The 15,778-nt window shown below is 45.8% G+C and overlaps 1 protein-coding gene across 3 annotated transcripts in view; it reads right to left on the bottom strand.

Annotated features, from left to right (window-relative positions):
* Positions 1–15,778, bottom strand: part of CRIM1 (cysteine rich transmembrane BMP regulator 1) — a 336,829-nt gene that overhangs the window by 189,987 nt on the left and 131,064 nt on the right. Inside the window, exon 3 of one of the 3 annotated variants that reach the window (XM_075924932.1) lies at positions 513–755. The exons of the other annotated variants lie outside the window; for them this stretch is intronic. Within the exon in view, the coding sequence (XP_075781047.1) occupies positions 513–755 (243 nt within the window). The remainder of the gene's footprint in view (positions 1–512; positions 756–15,778) is intronic. 3 annotated transcript variants of the gene reach the window in all.

The following is a 15,778-nucleotide window of genomic DNA, read 5'->3' as shown; positions in this document are numbered from 1 at the left end:
GGGTTAGAGGCCTGCAAATACATATCTGCTTTTATATCCTCAGGTATCCACATCCACAAATATGAATGCAGATATCTGTTACAAAATTTGTATGCACATCCGTATCTGCAAAAACAAGCATCTAGAACACTGCAAATCTGCACTTACCCACTTTAGGTTTGCATGTCTCCACAATTGCAGATGCGGACATCGATGGAACATTTTTGTATTTTTCAGATACGCAGGGTTCTATCTATGGTAGTGTACACTAAAGTCCTTTATAGTTTTTACCCTCTCAATCCCTTATTTATCTCAGCAGAGAGAGAAATGTTTAAGTAAGTGTTGGAACTTTTTTAAAGGCTGTTGCTCCCATGCTGTGCAATACACAGTATTTGATAATATAGTACCTATAAATAGGATATTAGAAAACTTTACATTGTTTACAATGTAATCTGCACTGGAAAACAGTTATATTATACATTGTGCTTCTTAGATGGGAAAAACTTCAACATAAAAATTGGCACCCTTTTTACCTGGTTTACATTCGTAGAGATCACAGCACTCCCCTGGTTTCCCTGATGCTTTAGAAACCAATATATTCAAATAGCCTGGCTGGCAAACTTTCCTCAGGCAACCTGCAGGGTTGCAAACACAACGGCTTGGAAGTGGACAGCATTCCCCTGGAGGAGCATAACCTTCAATCAAGATGGAATCTTCTGGACAGCGAGGAGAAAACTGGACCTCACAGCGGGCCTTGGAACAGTCAGGTTTCTCTTCTGAAAAGGAGAGAAAAATCAGCATACTGTGTATGTCAGTAAAATACTGTCTGGATATTTAAGCTCCACAGAACTGCTTTGACAAGCCTGAAGGCTATTACCCTTGCAGGTGATGTGCCACAAGAAAAATTAGGATTGGCAAACACCAACCAAGTTTAACAGCAGCACTGGGATTTATCAAAGAACATTAGAACATAAGAATGTCCATACTAGGTTAAGACCAAAGGTCCGTCTAGCCCAGTGTCCTGTCTTCCGACAGTGGCCAGTGCCAGATGCCACAGAGGGAGCAAACAGAACAGAGAATCATCAAGGGAATCATTATTCCTCTCCTGTCACCCATTCCCAGCCTCTCACAGAGGCTATGGACACCATTCCTACCTATCCTGGCTAATAGCCATTGATGGACCTAACCTGAATTTATCTAGTTCTTTCTTGAACCCTGTAGCAATATGTATATAGAAGATGATAAATGCATGTTTATGTAGTTTATTAAACTTTATTTTTATTTTTTTAGTCTTTACAACTGCAGAATGTAGTGAAACTAAATGTTTGCTCCTGATAAATACCAGACATCTTTTTCTCTAATGGTAGATGAATCTGGTAACAATGCCGATAATTAATGTTGTCTATGTTTTTCCATACTAAAAACTGGTTTTTGGTAGCTTATATTTTTGTAAACTTCAGCTGTTTTAATTGAAATTTCCCATGCCAATGTCTGTCTTGAATTAATTTTTTAGTTTCTGCAAAAACAGTTCAGCCATTTACAAGAACAAGATTAGAGGATAAACAAGCTATTTCTGCTGTTAAAAAAAATCATACAAACTGTTTCCATTTGGAGCAGAGACCTGAAATTTGGCCATGGGAAGAGGGGTCACCCGGGTATCAGGGATGTACCTTTTTCTGTCGCCATTAAAATTAATTCAAATTTAGCTAAGTTACAACCCTCCAAAAATTTCACATTTCATTCCCCAAACCTGGGAAGCAAAGAATCTAGAGTCGCTGCATCTCTTTTGCTGACTAGAAAATTAACTGCAGAACCTACTAACAAAGCCTGCATCTCGCCCACCTGTTCTGGCTGGTCTACAAAGGGACTAACAACCTGCTACTTAAATCAGTTACTCTCTTAAGAAGTAGACGTTTCCATATGTATTTCAGTATGTGTAAGGGAGAAATTAAAACTAGGTAATTATATATTTAATATGTTGCATATTTAATAATACAATGAACAAAAGTTACTGGTATATGGAATATTAGCATTTCCAAACTTCTGAGCTTCCCTATGCCTTCATGTGGCATCTCGGAGACCTGGTCTTTAAGGGAGGACTGAGTCTCTTTTCCACTGTCCCTGCATTTGATCCAGGGGGGATTCTTCATTTTTGCCTTACTGAAAGGTCTGAGCCACTCTCCCTACCCACTATGTAGGATCTAAGGAGTCCTTGCTTCTAAGGGGTCTGAGAGGGAGGCTATCCCATGGGGTATCTGAGCCTCTCTCCCTGAACCCCACATAAACCAAGTTATGGCCCTTAACTCTGAAGGGAACTAAACAGTGGAATTCCCTAACTACAACCCTCTGGTGACAAACATTTCGTATTTACAGAATCAACTGGTGTGAGTGAGAGAGAGAGGGAGAGAGAGAATCTGGCTCCTAAAGTACTCAATGATTCATGGGAGTGGTCACTTAGGAAGAGGGTACATAATGGTTTTTTTGTCAACTAGGTCTTCTTTTAGGTGCTTCAGGCTACTGTAACCACCATGAAATAAAACTTTCAAGATTTCTCTTACTGGTCCTGTGAACAAATCCTAATATTTCAATACATGACCATTGTCCCTATTCTAATGTAAAAAAGTGTATCAGGTGAGAGGGAGCACTGAGACATCTCAGAACAACCTCATGGCCTAAGCAGAAAGAACAGCAGACTAGGACTCAGAAAACCAGGACTCTATTCCCAGCTCTGCTACTGAACATCTTAGTGATACTAGCCAAGTCATTTCACTAATCAGTGCCGCATTTTCCCTCTCAGTAAAATGGGGGTGATATTTTCCTCCTTAGTAAAATGCTTTGATCTCTATTGTTGAAAAGTTCTATATAAGAGCTCAGTATAATAAATATCTAGCCACAGTAGCATCTCAACTGAAAACCTACACAACAAGAAGTACCTAAATAAACACTAACTCCTATCAACACCATTTCTCTTCATGATTAAAAAATGAATTCATGCCGAGTTAAGGTTGCCCACTGATACCTTGTGTCCTTTCAGAAAATCAAATTCTGCAAAACTCAAACTTCTGAAAACGAGGAAATACAGAGTTTAGGTATACAGCCTCTTGAATGATGCATCAGTATACCCATAATGAACTTTATTACACACTGTCTGTGCACTGTATCTTATGGGAGCTACCTATACCTACCTTAAACTAGGGATGTAAACGACCTGTCAAGTCATTACTCGACTACTTGCTCCCCCCCCTCACTATACAGGCAGCAAGTGGGGGGGGGGGGGAGAGACAGGAGCCACTTGCTGCCTTTATAGTGAGAAGGGAGCAAGTAGTCGAGTAGTGGGGAAGAAGGGGAGAAGTTATTGAGAAAAAAGGTTGCCTGCCCCTTTAAGGGCAGCCATTTTGAACTCTGTTCTCCGTGCACACTGGTGTGCCACAGAACACAGTTTAAGAAACACTGTCCTAGACAGTCGCTTCTCATTCTGTATGTGTGAAACTGATTGTTCCTTCCTAAGTGGAGCACTTTGCATTTGTCCTTATTGAACTTCATCCTTTTTATCTCAGACCATTTCTCGAGTTTGTCCAGATCATTTTGAATTATGACCTTATCCTCCAAAGCACTTTGCAACCCTTCCCAATTTGCATCCCTACCCTAGACTCAAAAGCTTAACCTAATCCACAGAAAGCCATATCTGCATCCCTTTAGTCATTATATGCCCAATGCCATCTATACTTTCACTTTCTCTTCTTTACTCCCACAGACCTGACTTTGTTCCCACCTCACTGTTGATAATCTCCATGACAAGAGGACTGTGCCCAGCTACTGACAACTTCCACAAGCCAGCACAGAAATGAATCATACCAGATCTCTCAAAATACACATATACCACTTTCCTTTCATTACATAGGCACAGCCCTCTCGGATTACCTCATACCACAATCACAGTTCTGCCAAATTGCTCTAACTAATCCTTCCATCATTCAGTATAGCTACATATAACACAGTGAATGTGACTGGTATGCATGCAAATAATCCCCAGAGGCTATTACCAGCTTCAGGAGGTAAGGCTGAATAGACGTGTCCATGTACCTTAACTCTTCATTTCCTGGTTTTCAGACACTGAGATATCAGGTAACCTTAACTTTGCTTTTTGTCATTGAATAGTGAAAGAAACACGTCTGAAATACAGTCTAAACTATGTAAATTAATAGTTTCACCTAGGTGCTGTAATGTGAGGTACTAGGGAGGTGTTTTGAACCCCTTCGCTTTAAGTGGTTTCCATCATATACAGGTCTTACAGTTTGGTTCAACGCTCTCAGCACTCCCATGATCAAAAGTATTTCAGCATCTGTTTCCAGAGATGCCCAAAAGTCACTTCCATCCTGCTCTGCTACCTTTTTATCTTTACTCTTTCCCTTTTAACAAAAAAAAAAAAAAAAAAATCAGGGTTACAGGTTCCCGTTCAAGCTTCTCTTCCATCTTTAGATTCAGCGAACACTAAAGCTATGTCTACACTGCTCCCTCTTGCACAAAAAAAATGCAAATGAAGTGAAGCGTGGAATATTGCCCTGTCTCATTTGCATAATTAATTAGGCTCCATTTTTGTGCTAAAACCCCTTCTTGCACAAGAGCCGTTCTTCCTAATTTTTTCAGGAAGATCAGCTTTTGTGCAAGAGGGGGGTTTTGTGCAAAAAGGAGCCGTGCAGATGACTCCTTTCTGCACAAAAGCCTCTTGCACAAAAACGGATCCTCAATTATGCAAATTAGGTGCAGCGATATTCCACGCTTTGCCTCATTTGCATTTTTTTGCGCGGGGGGGGGGGGGGAGGGGGAGAGGCATGTAGACATAGCCTAGTATTTCCCTGAACAAAAAAGAGTTGATTTGGAATATTTTATAAACTAAACAACATTACACTTATACTTGTATGGAATTGTTGTTGATCAAGGAAAGATCAGTGAACCTGAAGACACAACTGGAGCTTACCAGATGCAAGAAGAGTTGAAAAGACATGGATGGAAAAGACATGGCTGGAAAATAGAGGAAACCTGACCACTAACCAGGTATAAACTTTAACTGATACTGCTTGCTTGATTTACTTTCCATGGTTTCTTATATGTTTGCCTGTTTACCATGTGTCTCAATCAATTTTAGGCTTATGGTTTGAATGAGTAGAATTAAATAAACTGTAAAAGATCTGTAATCTTGTTTTTAATCCCCTATCCATTACTAAAATATCTGAGCTCTTATGCGCCAAACATGATGGCCCTTACACTCTGACCATAAAAACACTGATAAGCCTACTTATTTTATGAACAGAGAGAAGTTCCATTTCCAGAATGTAAAGGGAAAAGCATGTTAAGTACCAGGGACAAATCACATTATTTCTTAAACAAACCCCTCCAGAAAACCCAGCCACAGAGCAGTTTCAAGGATTTCAAGAAATGTAATAGAGTCCTACCTACATATTCTCTTCCCCCACTCTCCAACCTGGGAGAGAAACTGAAACTATAGAAATCATAAGTATTCTTGTGATTTATTGGCTATTTTCAGATTTGTACAAATGCTAAGGAAAATTTGTTTCTCCTTCTTCAGGGTTTCCACTACAAACGAGGCCCTATTATTCCAGTGTCACTCAGCCGTTGTTACTTTGTTTCCATCAAAACTCAAAGTGAAACCATTTATTTTCACAGGGAAAGAACAAACTTCAGAACACTGATATTCTTACTATGGTACGTCTAAACTACATGCCTCTGGCGACAGAGGCATGTAGATTAGGCTACCCGGCATAGGAAAATGAAGCGGTAATTTAAATAATCGCCACTTCATTTAAATTTCAATGGCTGCTGCGCTGAGCCGATCAGCTGTTTGTTGGCTCAGCGCAGTAGTCTGGATGCCCCGCAGTCGACATCAAAGGCATTTGTTCACCTCCCAGATATGCCTCCTAGGATGAGGTTTACCTGGAAGGTTGACAAATGCCTTTGATGTTGACCGTGGAGCGTCCTGACTACTGCGCTGAGCCGACAAACAGCTGATCGGCTCAGCGCGGCAGCCATTTAAATTTAAATGAAGTGGCGATTATTTAAATTGCTGCTTCGTTTTCCTATGCCGGGTAGCCTAATCTACATGCCTCTGTAGTCAGAGGCATGTAGTCTGCACGTACTCTATAATACAATTAACTGTATGCAGACAGCTAACAATGCTTCTAAAAGAAAATTTCCTTAACATTTCAATGTAAAATTAACAAGACACTTGGGCACTCTTTATTTCATTTAACTCTTATGCAAGTTAACATACAATCACTAAAAGCAAAAGGTCAAGTATGATTGTGAAATCCTGCTTCTAAAAGGGTAAAATGAAAGCAGTCAACAACTGAAGGTTTTGTAAAAGATTGTTTTTTTTCATGTTCTCATCAGTGTGGATCTAAGCATACCCTTGATGTGCAGAAAGCCAAAACAATGTTAGTTATGTACTAGGCTTCAATTTTCAAAATTGCCTAAGTGATTTAGGATTCTAAGTCTTACTGAAAGGCAACATGACTCAGGTTCCAAAATCATTCAGTTACCTTTAAAATTGTACTCCGGTCTAGTGTGAGTGCTTGCATAACAGACAACACAGAAAGCATGAGTTTACTTTTTTATGTTGCCAAATGAAGCAAACCAGAAGCAATAACACACTTTACCAGAGGAGAAGAAGAAGTTACTCACCCTGTGTAGTAACGATGGTTCTTCGAGATGTGTCCCCGTGGGTGCTCCACTCCAGGTGTCGGGTCCCGTCCCGGCGCCGCTGATCGGAAGTTTTCCATAGCCGTAGTTGGGCCGGACCGCGCATGCGCGAGCGGAGCGCGCGGCGTTCGCGCCCTTGCAACGGTCCGGCCCCCCCCCTGTCAATTCCTCTCACCGCTCGGTCCCTGAAAGACAAAGCAGAGAGACCCGGAGCGGGGAGGAGGGTGGGGCGTGGAGCACCCACGGGGACACATCTCGAAGAACCATCGTTACTACACAGGGTGAGTAACTTCTTCTTCTTCTTCGAGTGGTCCCCGTGGGTGCTCCACTCCAGGTGAGTACAAAGCAGTAACCCAGAACGCGCTCCGGGTCAATTATTTTCTACCGTGGACAGTACCGCAGAGGCTACTGCAGCGTCTGAAGCCCACCTCTTCGTTATGGCATAATGCCGTGCGAAAGTTATACTAGAAGCCCAAGTAGCCGCACGGCAAATATCCGCCAGGGGAACTCCCCTTGCAAATGCAGTGGAAGTCGCTACAGCTCTCGTGGAGTGAGCCCGAGGTAATGAAGGAAGAGGTTTGTTTCTAATTGAATGACATTCCATAATACAGAGTGTGATTAATTTTGCAATGCGTTGAGTGGAAAGTGCCTTGCCTTTCGATCTAGGTGCCAAAGATACCAACAACCTGTCGGTTCGTCTCCACTGGCGCGTTCTGTCTATGTAGAACGACAGTACACGTCGGACGTCAAGTGTGTGGAACAGAGCGTCTCTACTGGAGGAATGAGGTTTGGGATAAAAGGTCGGAAGAACGATAGGTTCATTGATATGGAAAGAAGAACAAACTTTGGGGATAAAGTCCGGATGTAATCGGAGCGTTACTGTGTCCTTGGAAAAAACAGTGAAGGGGGGGCTTGCCATCAGCGCCCCCAATTCCCCTACCCGTCTCGCCGATGTAATTGCAAGCAGGAAGATTGTTTTCATCGTTAAAATATGTAGCGAAACCGATGCCAAGGGTTCGAAAGGTGGGTGCATAATGGTATCCAGCACTAAATCGAGATTCCAGGAAGGAGAGGGCGCGCTTCGTGGCGGATATAAGTTTTGAAGTCCCTTCAAGAACCTTTTTGTAATTGCGTGAGAGAAGAGCGCAGAACCCCCTACTGGTTGATGAAAAGCACTGATGGCTGCCAAGTGCACTCTTAAAGACGAAAGCGTAAGACCTGACTCTCGTAAATCAAGGATGTAGTCCAAAACATTCTGTAGAGGAGATGATAGGGGGTGTATATTGTTCTGAATGCACCAGTCAGAAAATCTCCGCCACTTTGCCAGGTAGGTATTCCGTGTAGACTGTTTTCTACTATGAAGAAGTACTGTCTTGACCTCTTCGGAGCATAGATTTTCATCTCCTTTCAACCAGTAAGAAGCCACGCCGTCAGATGCAGCGACTGCAGCCTGGGGTGTAACAGTGTCCCCCCTTCCTGAGTGAGGAGATCCTGATGGAGAGGAAGAAGGTAAGGTGGTTGAATTGACATCCTGTGTAAGAATGGAAACCAGGCTTGTCTGGGCCATGCTGGAGCTAGGAAAATGACCGTTGCTGCCTCTAACCTGATTTTCTCTAGTGTTCTGGAGATAAGCGGCGTGGGAGGAAACGCATACAGAAGTGCTTTCTTCCACCTGATCAGAAACGCATCGCCGAGAGAGCTCTTGCCGAGCCCCGCTCTCGAGCAATATAGGTGACATTTCTTGTTGTCGTATGTTGCAAATAGGTCTACCAGTGGAGTACCCCATCTCTGGAATATGGCAGATAGAACGTCTGTCCTTACTTCCCACTCGTGATCCGTGGGAAACTGTCTGCTGAGGGAGTCTGCAATCACATTGGCGGTGCCAGGTAAGTACGATGCTGTTATGCTTACGTTGTTCTGTATGCACCAATTCCAGCACCGCACTGCCTCGGCGCATAGGGAACGTGATCGTGCTCCCCCTTGTCTGTTGACATAATACATCGCCGCTACGTTGTCTGTCAGTATCCTTACTGTAAGCCCTCTGATCTGGGGAAGAAAGTGTTTGCATGCGTAGAAGATTGCTCGAAGTTCCAACAGATTTATATGCAGACGTCTCTCGTTGAGCGACCATTTGCCCTGTATTCGCTCGTTGTCCATATGGGCTCCCCAGCCTATGAGCGAGGCATCCGATGTTATCTGCACTGTTGGTTGCTGTCGATGGAATGGGACTCCCGTGAGAAGGTTTCTCGCTTCTGTCCACCACTGCAGCGATCTCTGAACATGTGGAGGTAACCACACTAGCTTCTGAATGTCGTGCCTCACGGGGACGTAAACCGTGGATAGCCAATGCTGAAGGCTCCTCAAGTGGAGGCGTGCATGAGGAACTACTGCTGTGGCCGCTGCCATGTGCCCGAGGAGACGAAGGCAATTGTGTACCGATATGGTCATGTTGCCAGTGAGTATAGTGACAAGATCCTTGATTGCCTGAAATCTTTCTTGCGGTAAGTAAGCTCTTGCCATGCGTGAGTCTAGGTTTATCCCTATAAACCTTATAAACTGAGTTGGAATAAGTGTCGATTTCTGCTTGTTGAGAAGGAGGCCGAGTGATTCGAAAGTTTGTTCGACCATCGCCACCATTTGCGACGCTTCTCGCTGCGTGGCGCCTTTTATTAAACAGTCGTCCAGGTACGGATATATTATCACCTGTAACCGACGCAGATAAGCTGCTACGACGGCCAGGGTCTTTGAAAACGCTCTGGGTGCTGACGCCAGCCCGAACGGTAGAACGCGATATTGAAAGTGATCGTGGCCTATCATGAATCGTAGAAAACGTCTGTGCGCAGGATGTATTGTGATGTGAAAATACGCATCTTGTAAATCGAGGGCAGCGAACCAATCGTTTAAATCGAGGGACGGTATTATGGAATTCAGGGTCACCATTTTGAAACGCTGTCTGCGAAGATAACGATTCAAACCTCTTAAATCGAGAATGGGCCTCCAACACCCCGTTTTCTTTTCCGTTAGAAAGTATCTGGAATAAAACCCTCTTCCCTTGAACTGATCGGGGACCCTCTCTATTGCTCCGATATCCAGGAGACGATGAACTTCCTGTTGCAAGAGATTTTCTTGAGATGGATCCCTGAACAGGTACGGGGAGGGTGGGGTGGTGGGGGGAATGGAGGTGAAAGGAATGGTGAAGCCGTTGTTTATGACTTCCAGTACCCATTTGTCCGTTGTTATCTCGACCCATTGGTGGTAGTAAGGTCGTAAACGGTGGTGGAACATGGGTTTGTCCAGGTTGATTGGTAGTGTGCGCTTGCCCTCGACCAGGGAGTCAAACTTGCTGCTTTGAGGCAGCCGTGCCTGTCACTCTAGGTGGTGGTGGACGCCTCCGCTGGGGGCGCTGTCTCGATCGCGCTTGGTCGAAGGGGCGATTCTGCTGTCTCCTCGACTGATAGTCATACCGTCTCTGGTATGGAAAATAACGCCGGCGACGGAATGGTGGTGCGTACATGCCGAGCGTGCGAAGCGTTGTTCTTGAGTCCTTCCCAGTATGAAGGATCTCATCTGTTTTCTCCGCAAACAATTTTATCTTATCGAACGGGAGGTCTTCTACCTTGGAGTGCAGCTCCTTAGGTACCGCGGCCGTGGCGAGCCAAGAAGATCGCCTCATTGATACCGCTGTTGCTACTCCCCGAGCCGCTGTATCAGCTATATCCATAGCTATCTGAAGATTGGCCTTTGAACACGCATAGCCCTCCTTGAGAATAGACCGTAGTAGCTCCCTGTCTGTCTCTGATGATCTCTGAGACAGCTCAGTAAGCTTTGTTATACTATCAAAGCTATGATTGGCTAGGAGAGCTGTGTAATTCGCTATGCGAAGGAGCAACGTGGCTGATGTGTAAACCTTACGGCCAAAGGCATCCAGTTTCTTCGCCTCCTTATCAATGCCCGCATTTTTCAGCTGCGGGTTCTTAGCCCTTTGGAGAGCTGCGTCGACCACCAGCGAATTTGGTTGCGGGTTAGTGAAAAGAAATTCTGAATCTTTAGACGCTATAAAATATCGCTTTTCTGCCGGTTTTGACGTTGGTAGAGTCGAAGCCGGGGTACGCCAGATTTCCGCAGCTGATTGGAGGATAGCCTCGTCCATAGGCAAGGCGACCTTAGATTGTTGTTTAGGGTTTAGGTTCCTCCAGAGCTTGAATTGTTTCGTTGGAGTGTCCAATATCTGAACCTCCTGAGATTGGGCCACTCTCCTAAACAGATCTTGAAAGTCCTTTGTGTCGTCTGGGGGAGATGGGTCCCCCTCAAACAGTGCGTCATCAGGGTAGGATGACGACATATCTTTTTGTGACATATTGTGCAGCTGATCGTCCACATCCGATATCTGCCCTTCCTCAGGCTCAGATAGCTGGACTGAAGGTGAGTGGGTGTGCTGTCGAGATGACGCCCCCTTCCAGTCCTTAATTGGTGATAATTGTCGCGATTCATGAGGGGTATGACAACAACAATGGCCAGGACGATAGTGATGCCTTTCATATTCGGATGCTTGATGGCCCCTATGATCAGGATGATCAGGCGAAGACCTTCGGGAAGAGTATCTACTGGCATACCTCCTATGATAGGATCTTGGGGGGGAATAACTTGGTGAACGAGATCTATATGATGATTCCCTATAATAACGATGACATCGCCCGTGACGATCAGAATAACGAGACCTTGATCTGCATCGCGGGGACCTTGTTTGGTGATGAGAAGATGTGCGATGAGTAATGCTTGGTGAATGAGAGGGAGAGATTGAAGGCTCGAGTGAGGGTGAAATTGAATGCCTCGTGACAGATTTCTTAGCAGCCTTAGTGGGGACTGCAGAGACAGAAGGAGTCTCTCCCCCTTGCACTGATAAAGAAGAATGGGCAGGGGGAGGACTAAGCAGGACTGCTTCGTCCTGCTGTGTTACTGCCCTAGCCGGCACCCCAGGCAGCTGTTCTTGCGGTGCCGTTGCAGCTGCAAGCTGATCGGCCGGTGCCGAGTCGGCACGGAGGGGGGCGCTCTGTTTATTATGCTCACTGAGCTCCGCGGTGCCGTGTGGCAGGGTTGCATCCGGTGCCGGACCCGGTGCCGGCTTACCCTGACTCAGTGCCGGCATTTGCGGTGCCGTTCTGACTTGCGGCTGGGCAGACTGCCGCGGCTCCAGCCCTTGGAGCGGTGCCGAGCGCTGCGTGTCAGTTGCGCTCTCAGCGGGACGTATAGCCGGTGCCGATGACGTGCGGCTTGATGTTGCCGCCTGCGGCTTATTTGATCTCTCCGGCTGTCTCGCGGCCCCGGAGGCTCCCTGTTTATGTCCCTGAGACACACGGGACAATGGGGGGGGCGGGAGGGAACGGGCAGGGGAAGCCCTTTTCCTTTGCGTTCCCGTTGCCGGTGGAGACTTCGCTCTGTTACCGTGCCCTCCGGGCGCTCCTGATAGATGTTGCTCAGAAGGCTGTAGCGCTTTATCACAGAGGAGGAGCTTTAAGCGCATATCTCTTTCTCTCCGCGCTCTGGGAGTCAGCTTTGCGCAATGAGCGCATTTTTGCGGGACATGCGACTCTCCCAGGCATCTGACACAGGCTTCATGCCCGTCGGAGGCAGGCATAGCCTCCTTGCAGTGTATGCACCGCTTAAAACCTGGTGAGCCAGGCATAATCTCCCTCTCTCGTCCTCTTCTTGTTTTGTTTGTTGTTTTTTTTTTTTTTTTTAAACTACTATTCTTTATCTTCGTCTGTTTCTTTTTCTTGTCTTTCTCTTTTTTTTTTTTTTTAGACGGTCCTGTGAGGAGAGAAACGGCGTTCCGCCAGCGACCACGGGCGGCTGAGAGGAACTGACAGGGGGGGGGCCGGACCGTTGCAAGGGCGCGAACGCCGCGCGCTCCGCTCGCGCATGCGCGGTCCGGCCCAACTACGGCTATGGAAAACTTCCGATCAGCGGCGCCGGGACGGGACCCGACACCTGGAGTGGAGCACCCACGGGGACCACTCGAAGAAGAACTACAACTTTTTTTCTTGCTTATAGAAAGAAAATATATTCATGAAATAATTTTAAATCACAAATTTAAATGCAATGACATCGCATTTCATAGACTTTTGCACCCCCCAATAAAATACTACTTAATGTCCACTGACAAATCTGCTATTGCTCCACATTCAAATATGTTACCTCCAACTAGTCATTATTTAGCAATGATAAATTTGTTCAAACTGAACCTGCATGTTTAATTTAATGTAACCCACTATACCAGTGTTTCTTAAACTTTTTAAAACCAAGGAACACCAAACAATTTTTTTATGAGGAACACCAAGGATTTTTTTGTTGAGCCAAAAAAAAGTCACCTGCCCCTTTAAGGGAGGCCATTTTAAACTCTGTTTTTCTCCATGGCACACCACAGAACACGGTTTAAGAAACACTGCACTATACTAATACATTGTCATACTGAACATTAGTGAGTGACGAGGACAAACTATAAAAAGGAATATTTTATAAATAATTTATCTGTAAGTCAACATGCCAGTTTTGGTTAGGAATGTGAATGGTTAATTGGTAAGCATTGCCCTTACTATTTACGGTTCACCAGCATGGCAGGAGCGTGGTGTGCAGTGGGCAGAAGCACTGCAGCTCCACCGGAACAGCCTCCAAGAGCAGCAGGAGGGGCACTCCAACCTTGTTTAATCAGTTAACTGGTTAAACATAATGCTTAACCGGTTAACTAATGAAACAGGATTCTGCATCCGTAGTTTTGGTATTTGACAGAGATTGTTTTTCTGTTGAAAACTGTCCAACTGTAATCGAAACACTAGTTGTTGATTAACTCAAGCATTATATTTTCATTTTGCTACTCTTACTTGTTCAGCTGTCCACTAAAAACCACATAAGAATGAATGCTTCTCACCCACCCCAGTTCTCTTTATCATGCTAACTGCACTTTATATCACATTACTGATATTACTATATATTTTAGAAATACATGTGTGTGTCTGTCTGTCCACCTGTAAGTCTGTGCAAGAACTCCTAAATTATAAGAGCTAGGACCACCGAATTTGGTATGCAGTGTCCTCTTATCCCAATTTAAATCAAGGTCAGGGCTTGGTTGTGCCAGAATAATGGGATGTGCCTGGAATGGAATTGTTTTTTTAAAAAATGAAAATGTAGGAAGTTGTACTGCAGAATGACCACACGGGGGCAGTAAGAGGCCAGAGAAGGGGACCGGGACAGCTATAACCCCACTGGGCCAGAAGGGGGCAGAGATGGAGAAAGGGACAGCTATCTCAGTTTATCTATTTGTGTGTATATTTTTCTGTCTGTCTCCCAGATGGGGGACATACATCTCTCCTGGCTGTACCCATTGAAAGATGCTTCTCAGCTGGCCCCAAGCTAATGCAGTAAAAAAAAGCTGTGATTGTCCTCCTCCCCCACCCCCCCGCCCCCGGCACCCTGTATACTGAATCCTCATCCACAGCCCCACCCCAGAACAATGATTTAAGTGAAGAAAAACAAAACTTATTTGAGTTAAGGACCCAAGTAATGGCAAGTAAATCTTCTAATTTTAATATAATGTTGAACATAATTTTTCATCTTACAGAATATCAATGACTGAAGTTATATGCACAGGTGTTAGAAAGAGCCTCATAACATCTTGACAACAGTTCCAACCATGCTCAATTTAAATGCAAGTAATCCAAGAGATGTCAGAAACACAGGTCAGGATGTAGAACTGGATAGCAGGAAACTTGCTGAAGAGTCAAGAAGTAAATCTGTGATCCCCTCAGAGGTAATAGGAAAAAAGGAGGCGGAAAACCTTCTAAATTAATCTGTGTCTAACTGGCCCCCTTCCCAGCTGAGGCTGAGACTTTTTTTTTTTTAAACCAAAAACAATTTCTTTTGCTTTTCATTCTAGGCTTTAAGTCATTTATCTTTTAAAAAACAAAAGAAGCTAAAATTCTAAATGAATAGTTTCTACTTCAGTGGTGGATGGTCTGGAGAGTGCAATTCTGCCTGGAGTAGGCTAGGATGTAGAAGGGAGCAGGCCTGTAGAAAGTAATCCTGCAGGGTGCAAACAGGCCCTGCAGTAGGAATAACAAATAGCATGTAATTGAATAGTCATGGAATCGCATCAAATTTTAGCAGTTACATGACTATTTGATAGTCCTAGCAGCTAGTGTACTCCCGGCCCCACTCCTGAGGAGGTCCCTGCCAGCCCACATTGCTGCCTGTCTGCCAGCTCCTACAGCAGCCTCCCATGCTGTCCCCCGGCCCTGCTTTTTCTGATAGACGCAGCAGTGTAGGGGGAACAGGTGGAACCGGTGCTAATGGGGCCCTGGCTCCTTCCTGCCTCCCCCTGCCACCTCTGTGGGAGGCAACAAGAGAGAGGCAGGTGGCTCCAGGGAGCTGGCACACACAAAGAGCCAGCTTACAAGCCAGCTACCCACTCATATCGGCTCCCATCTGCCCGTCCCCTGCACAGCTGCATCTGATAGAGAAGAAGCAGTGTTGGGGTTCAGGCAGCTCTGTGGGAGCCGATACATGCAGGCAGCCAGCTTGAAAGACAGCTCCCTGTGTGTGCTGGCTCCCACCTACCACCCCTCACCCTTCGGGATGCTGTTTCTCTATCAGAGGCAGCAGTGCAGGGGATGAAGGTGTGCAGGTGACACCCGGAGCAAAGCCGGGGAGGTGGAGGGGTTTATTTTGCCAGAGCAAAAGCCTCAGAGGCGCGGGACCCCGCTGCCGCTGCGGCTTTGCTCCAGGTGTCCCTGGTCTGCTGGGGACCATCTCCAGCAGACCAGGGACACCTGGAGCAAAGCCGGGGAGGCGGAGGGGACTGTCTGCAGCAGACCAGGGACACCTGGGACACCCCGCCGCCTCCCCGGCTTTGCTCCAGGTGTCCCTGGTCTGCTGGAGATGGTCCCCAGCAGACCAGGGACACCAGGAGCAAAGCCGCAGCGGCGGCGGTGTCCAGCGCCTCTGAGGCTTTGCCAGAGCAAAGCCTCAGAGGCGCGGGACCCCTCCGCCTCCCCAGCTTTGCTCCAGGTGTCCCTGGTCTGCTGCAGAC

The sequence above is a fragment of the Pelodiscus sinensis genome, chromosome 3, assembly GCF_049634645.1.
Source record: "Pelodiscus sinensis isolate JC-2024 chromosome 3, ASM4963464v1, whole genome shotgun sequence".
NCBI classification, from domain to species: Eukaryota; Metazoa; Chordata; order Testudines; family Trionychidae; genus Pelodiscus; species Pelodiscus sinensis.
Note: the sequence above shows the minus strand (reverse complement) of the source record. Positions and strands in the feature narration are given on the sequence as shown.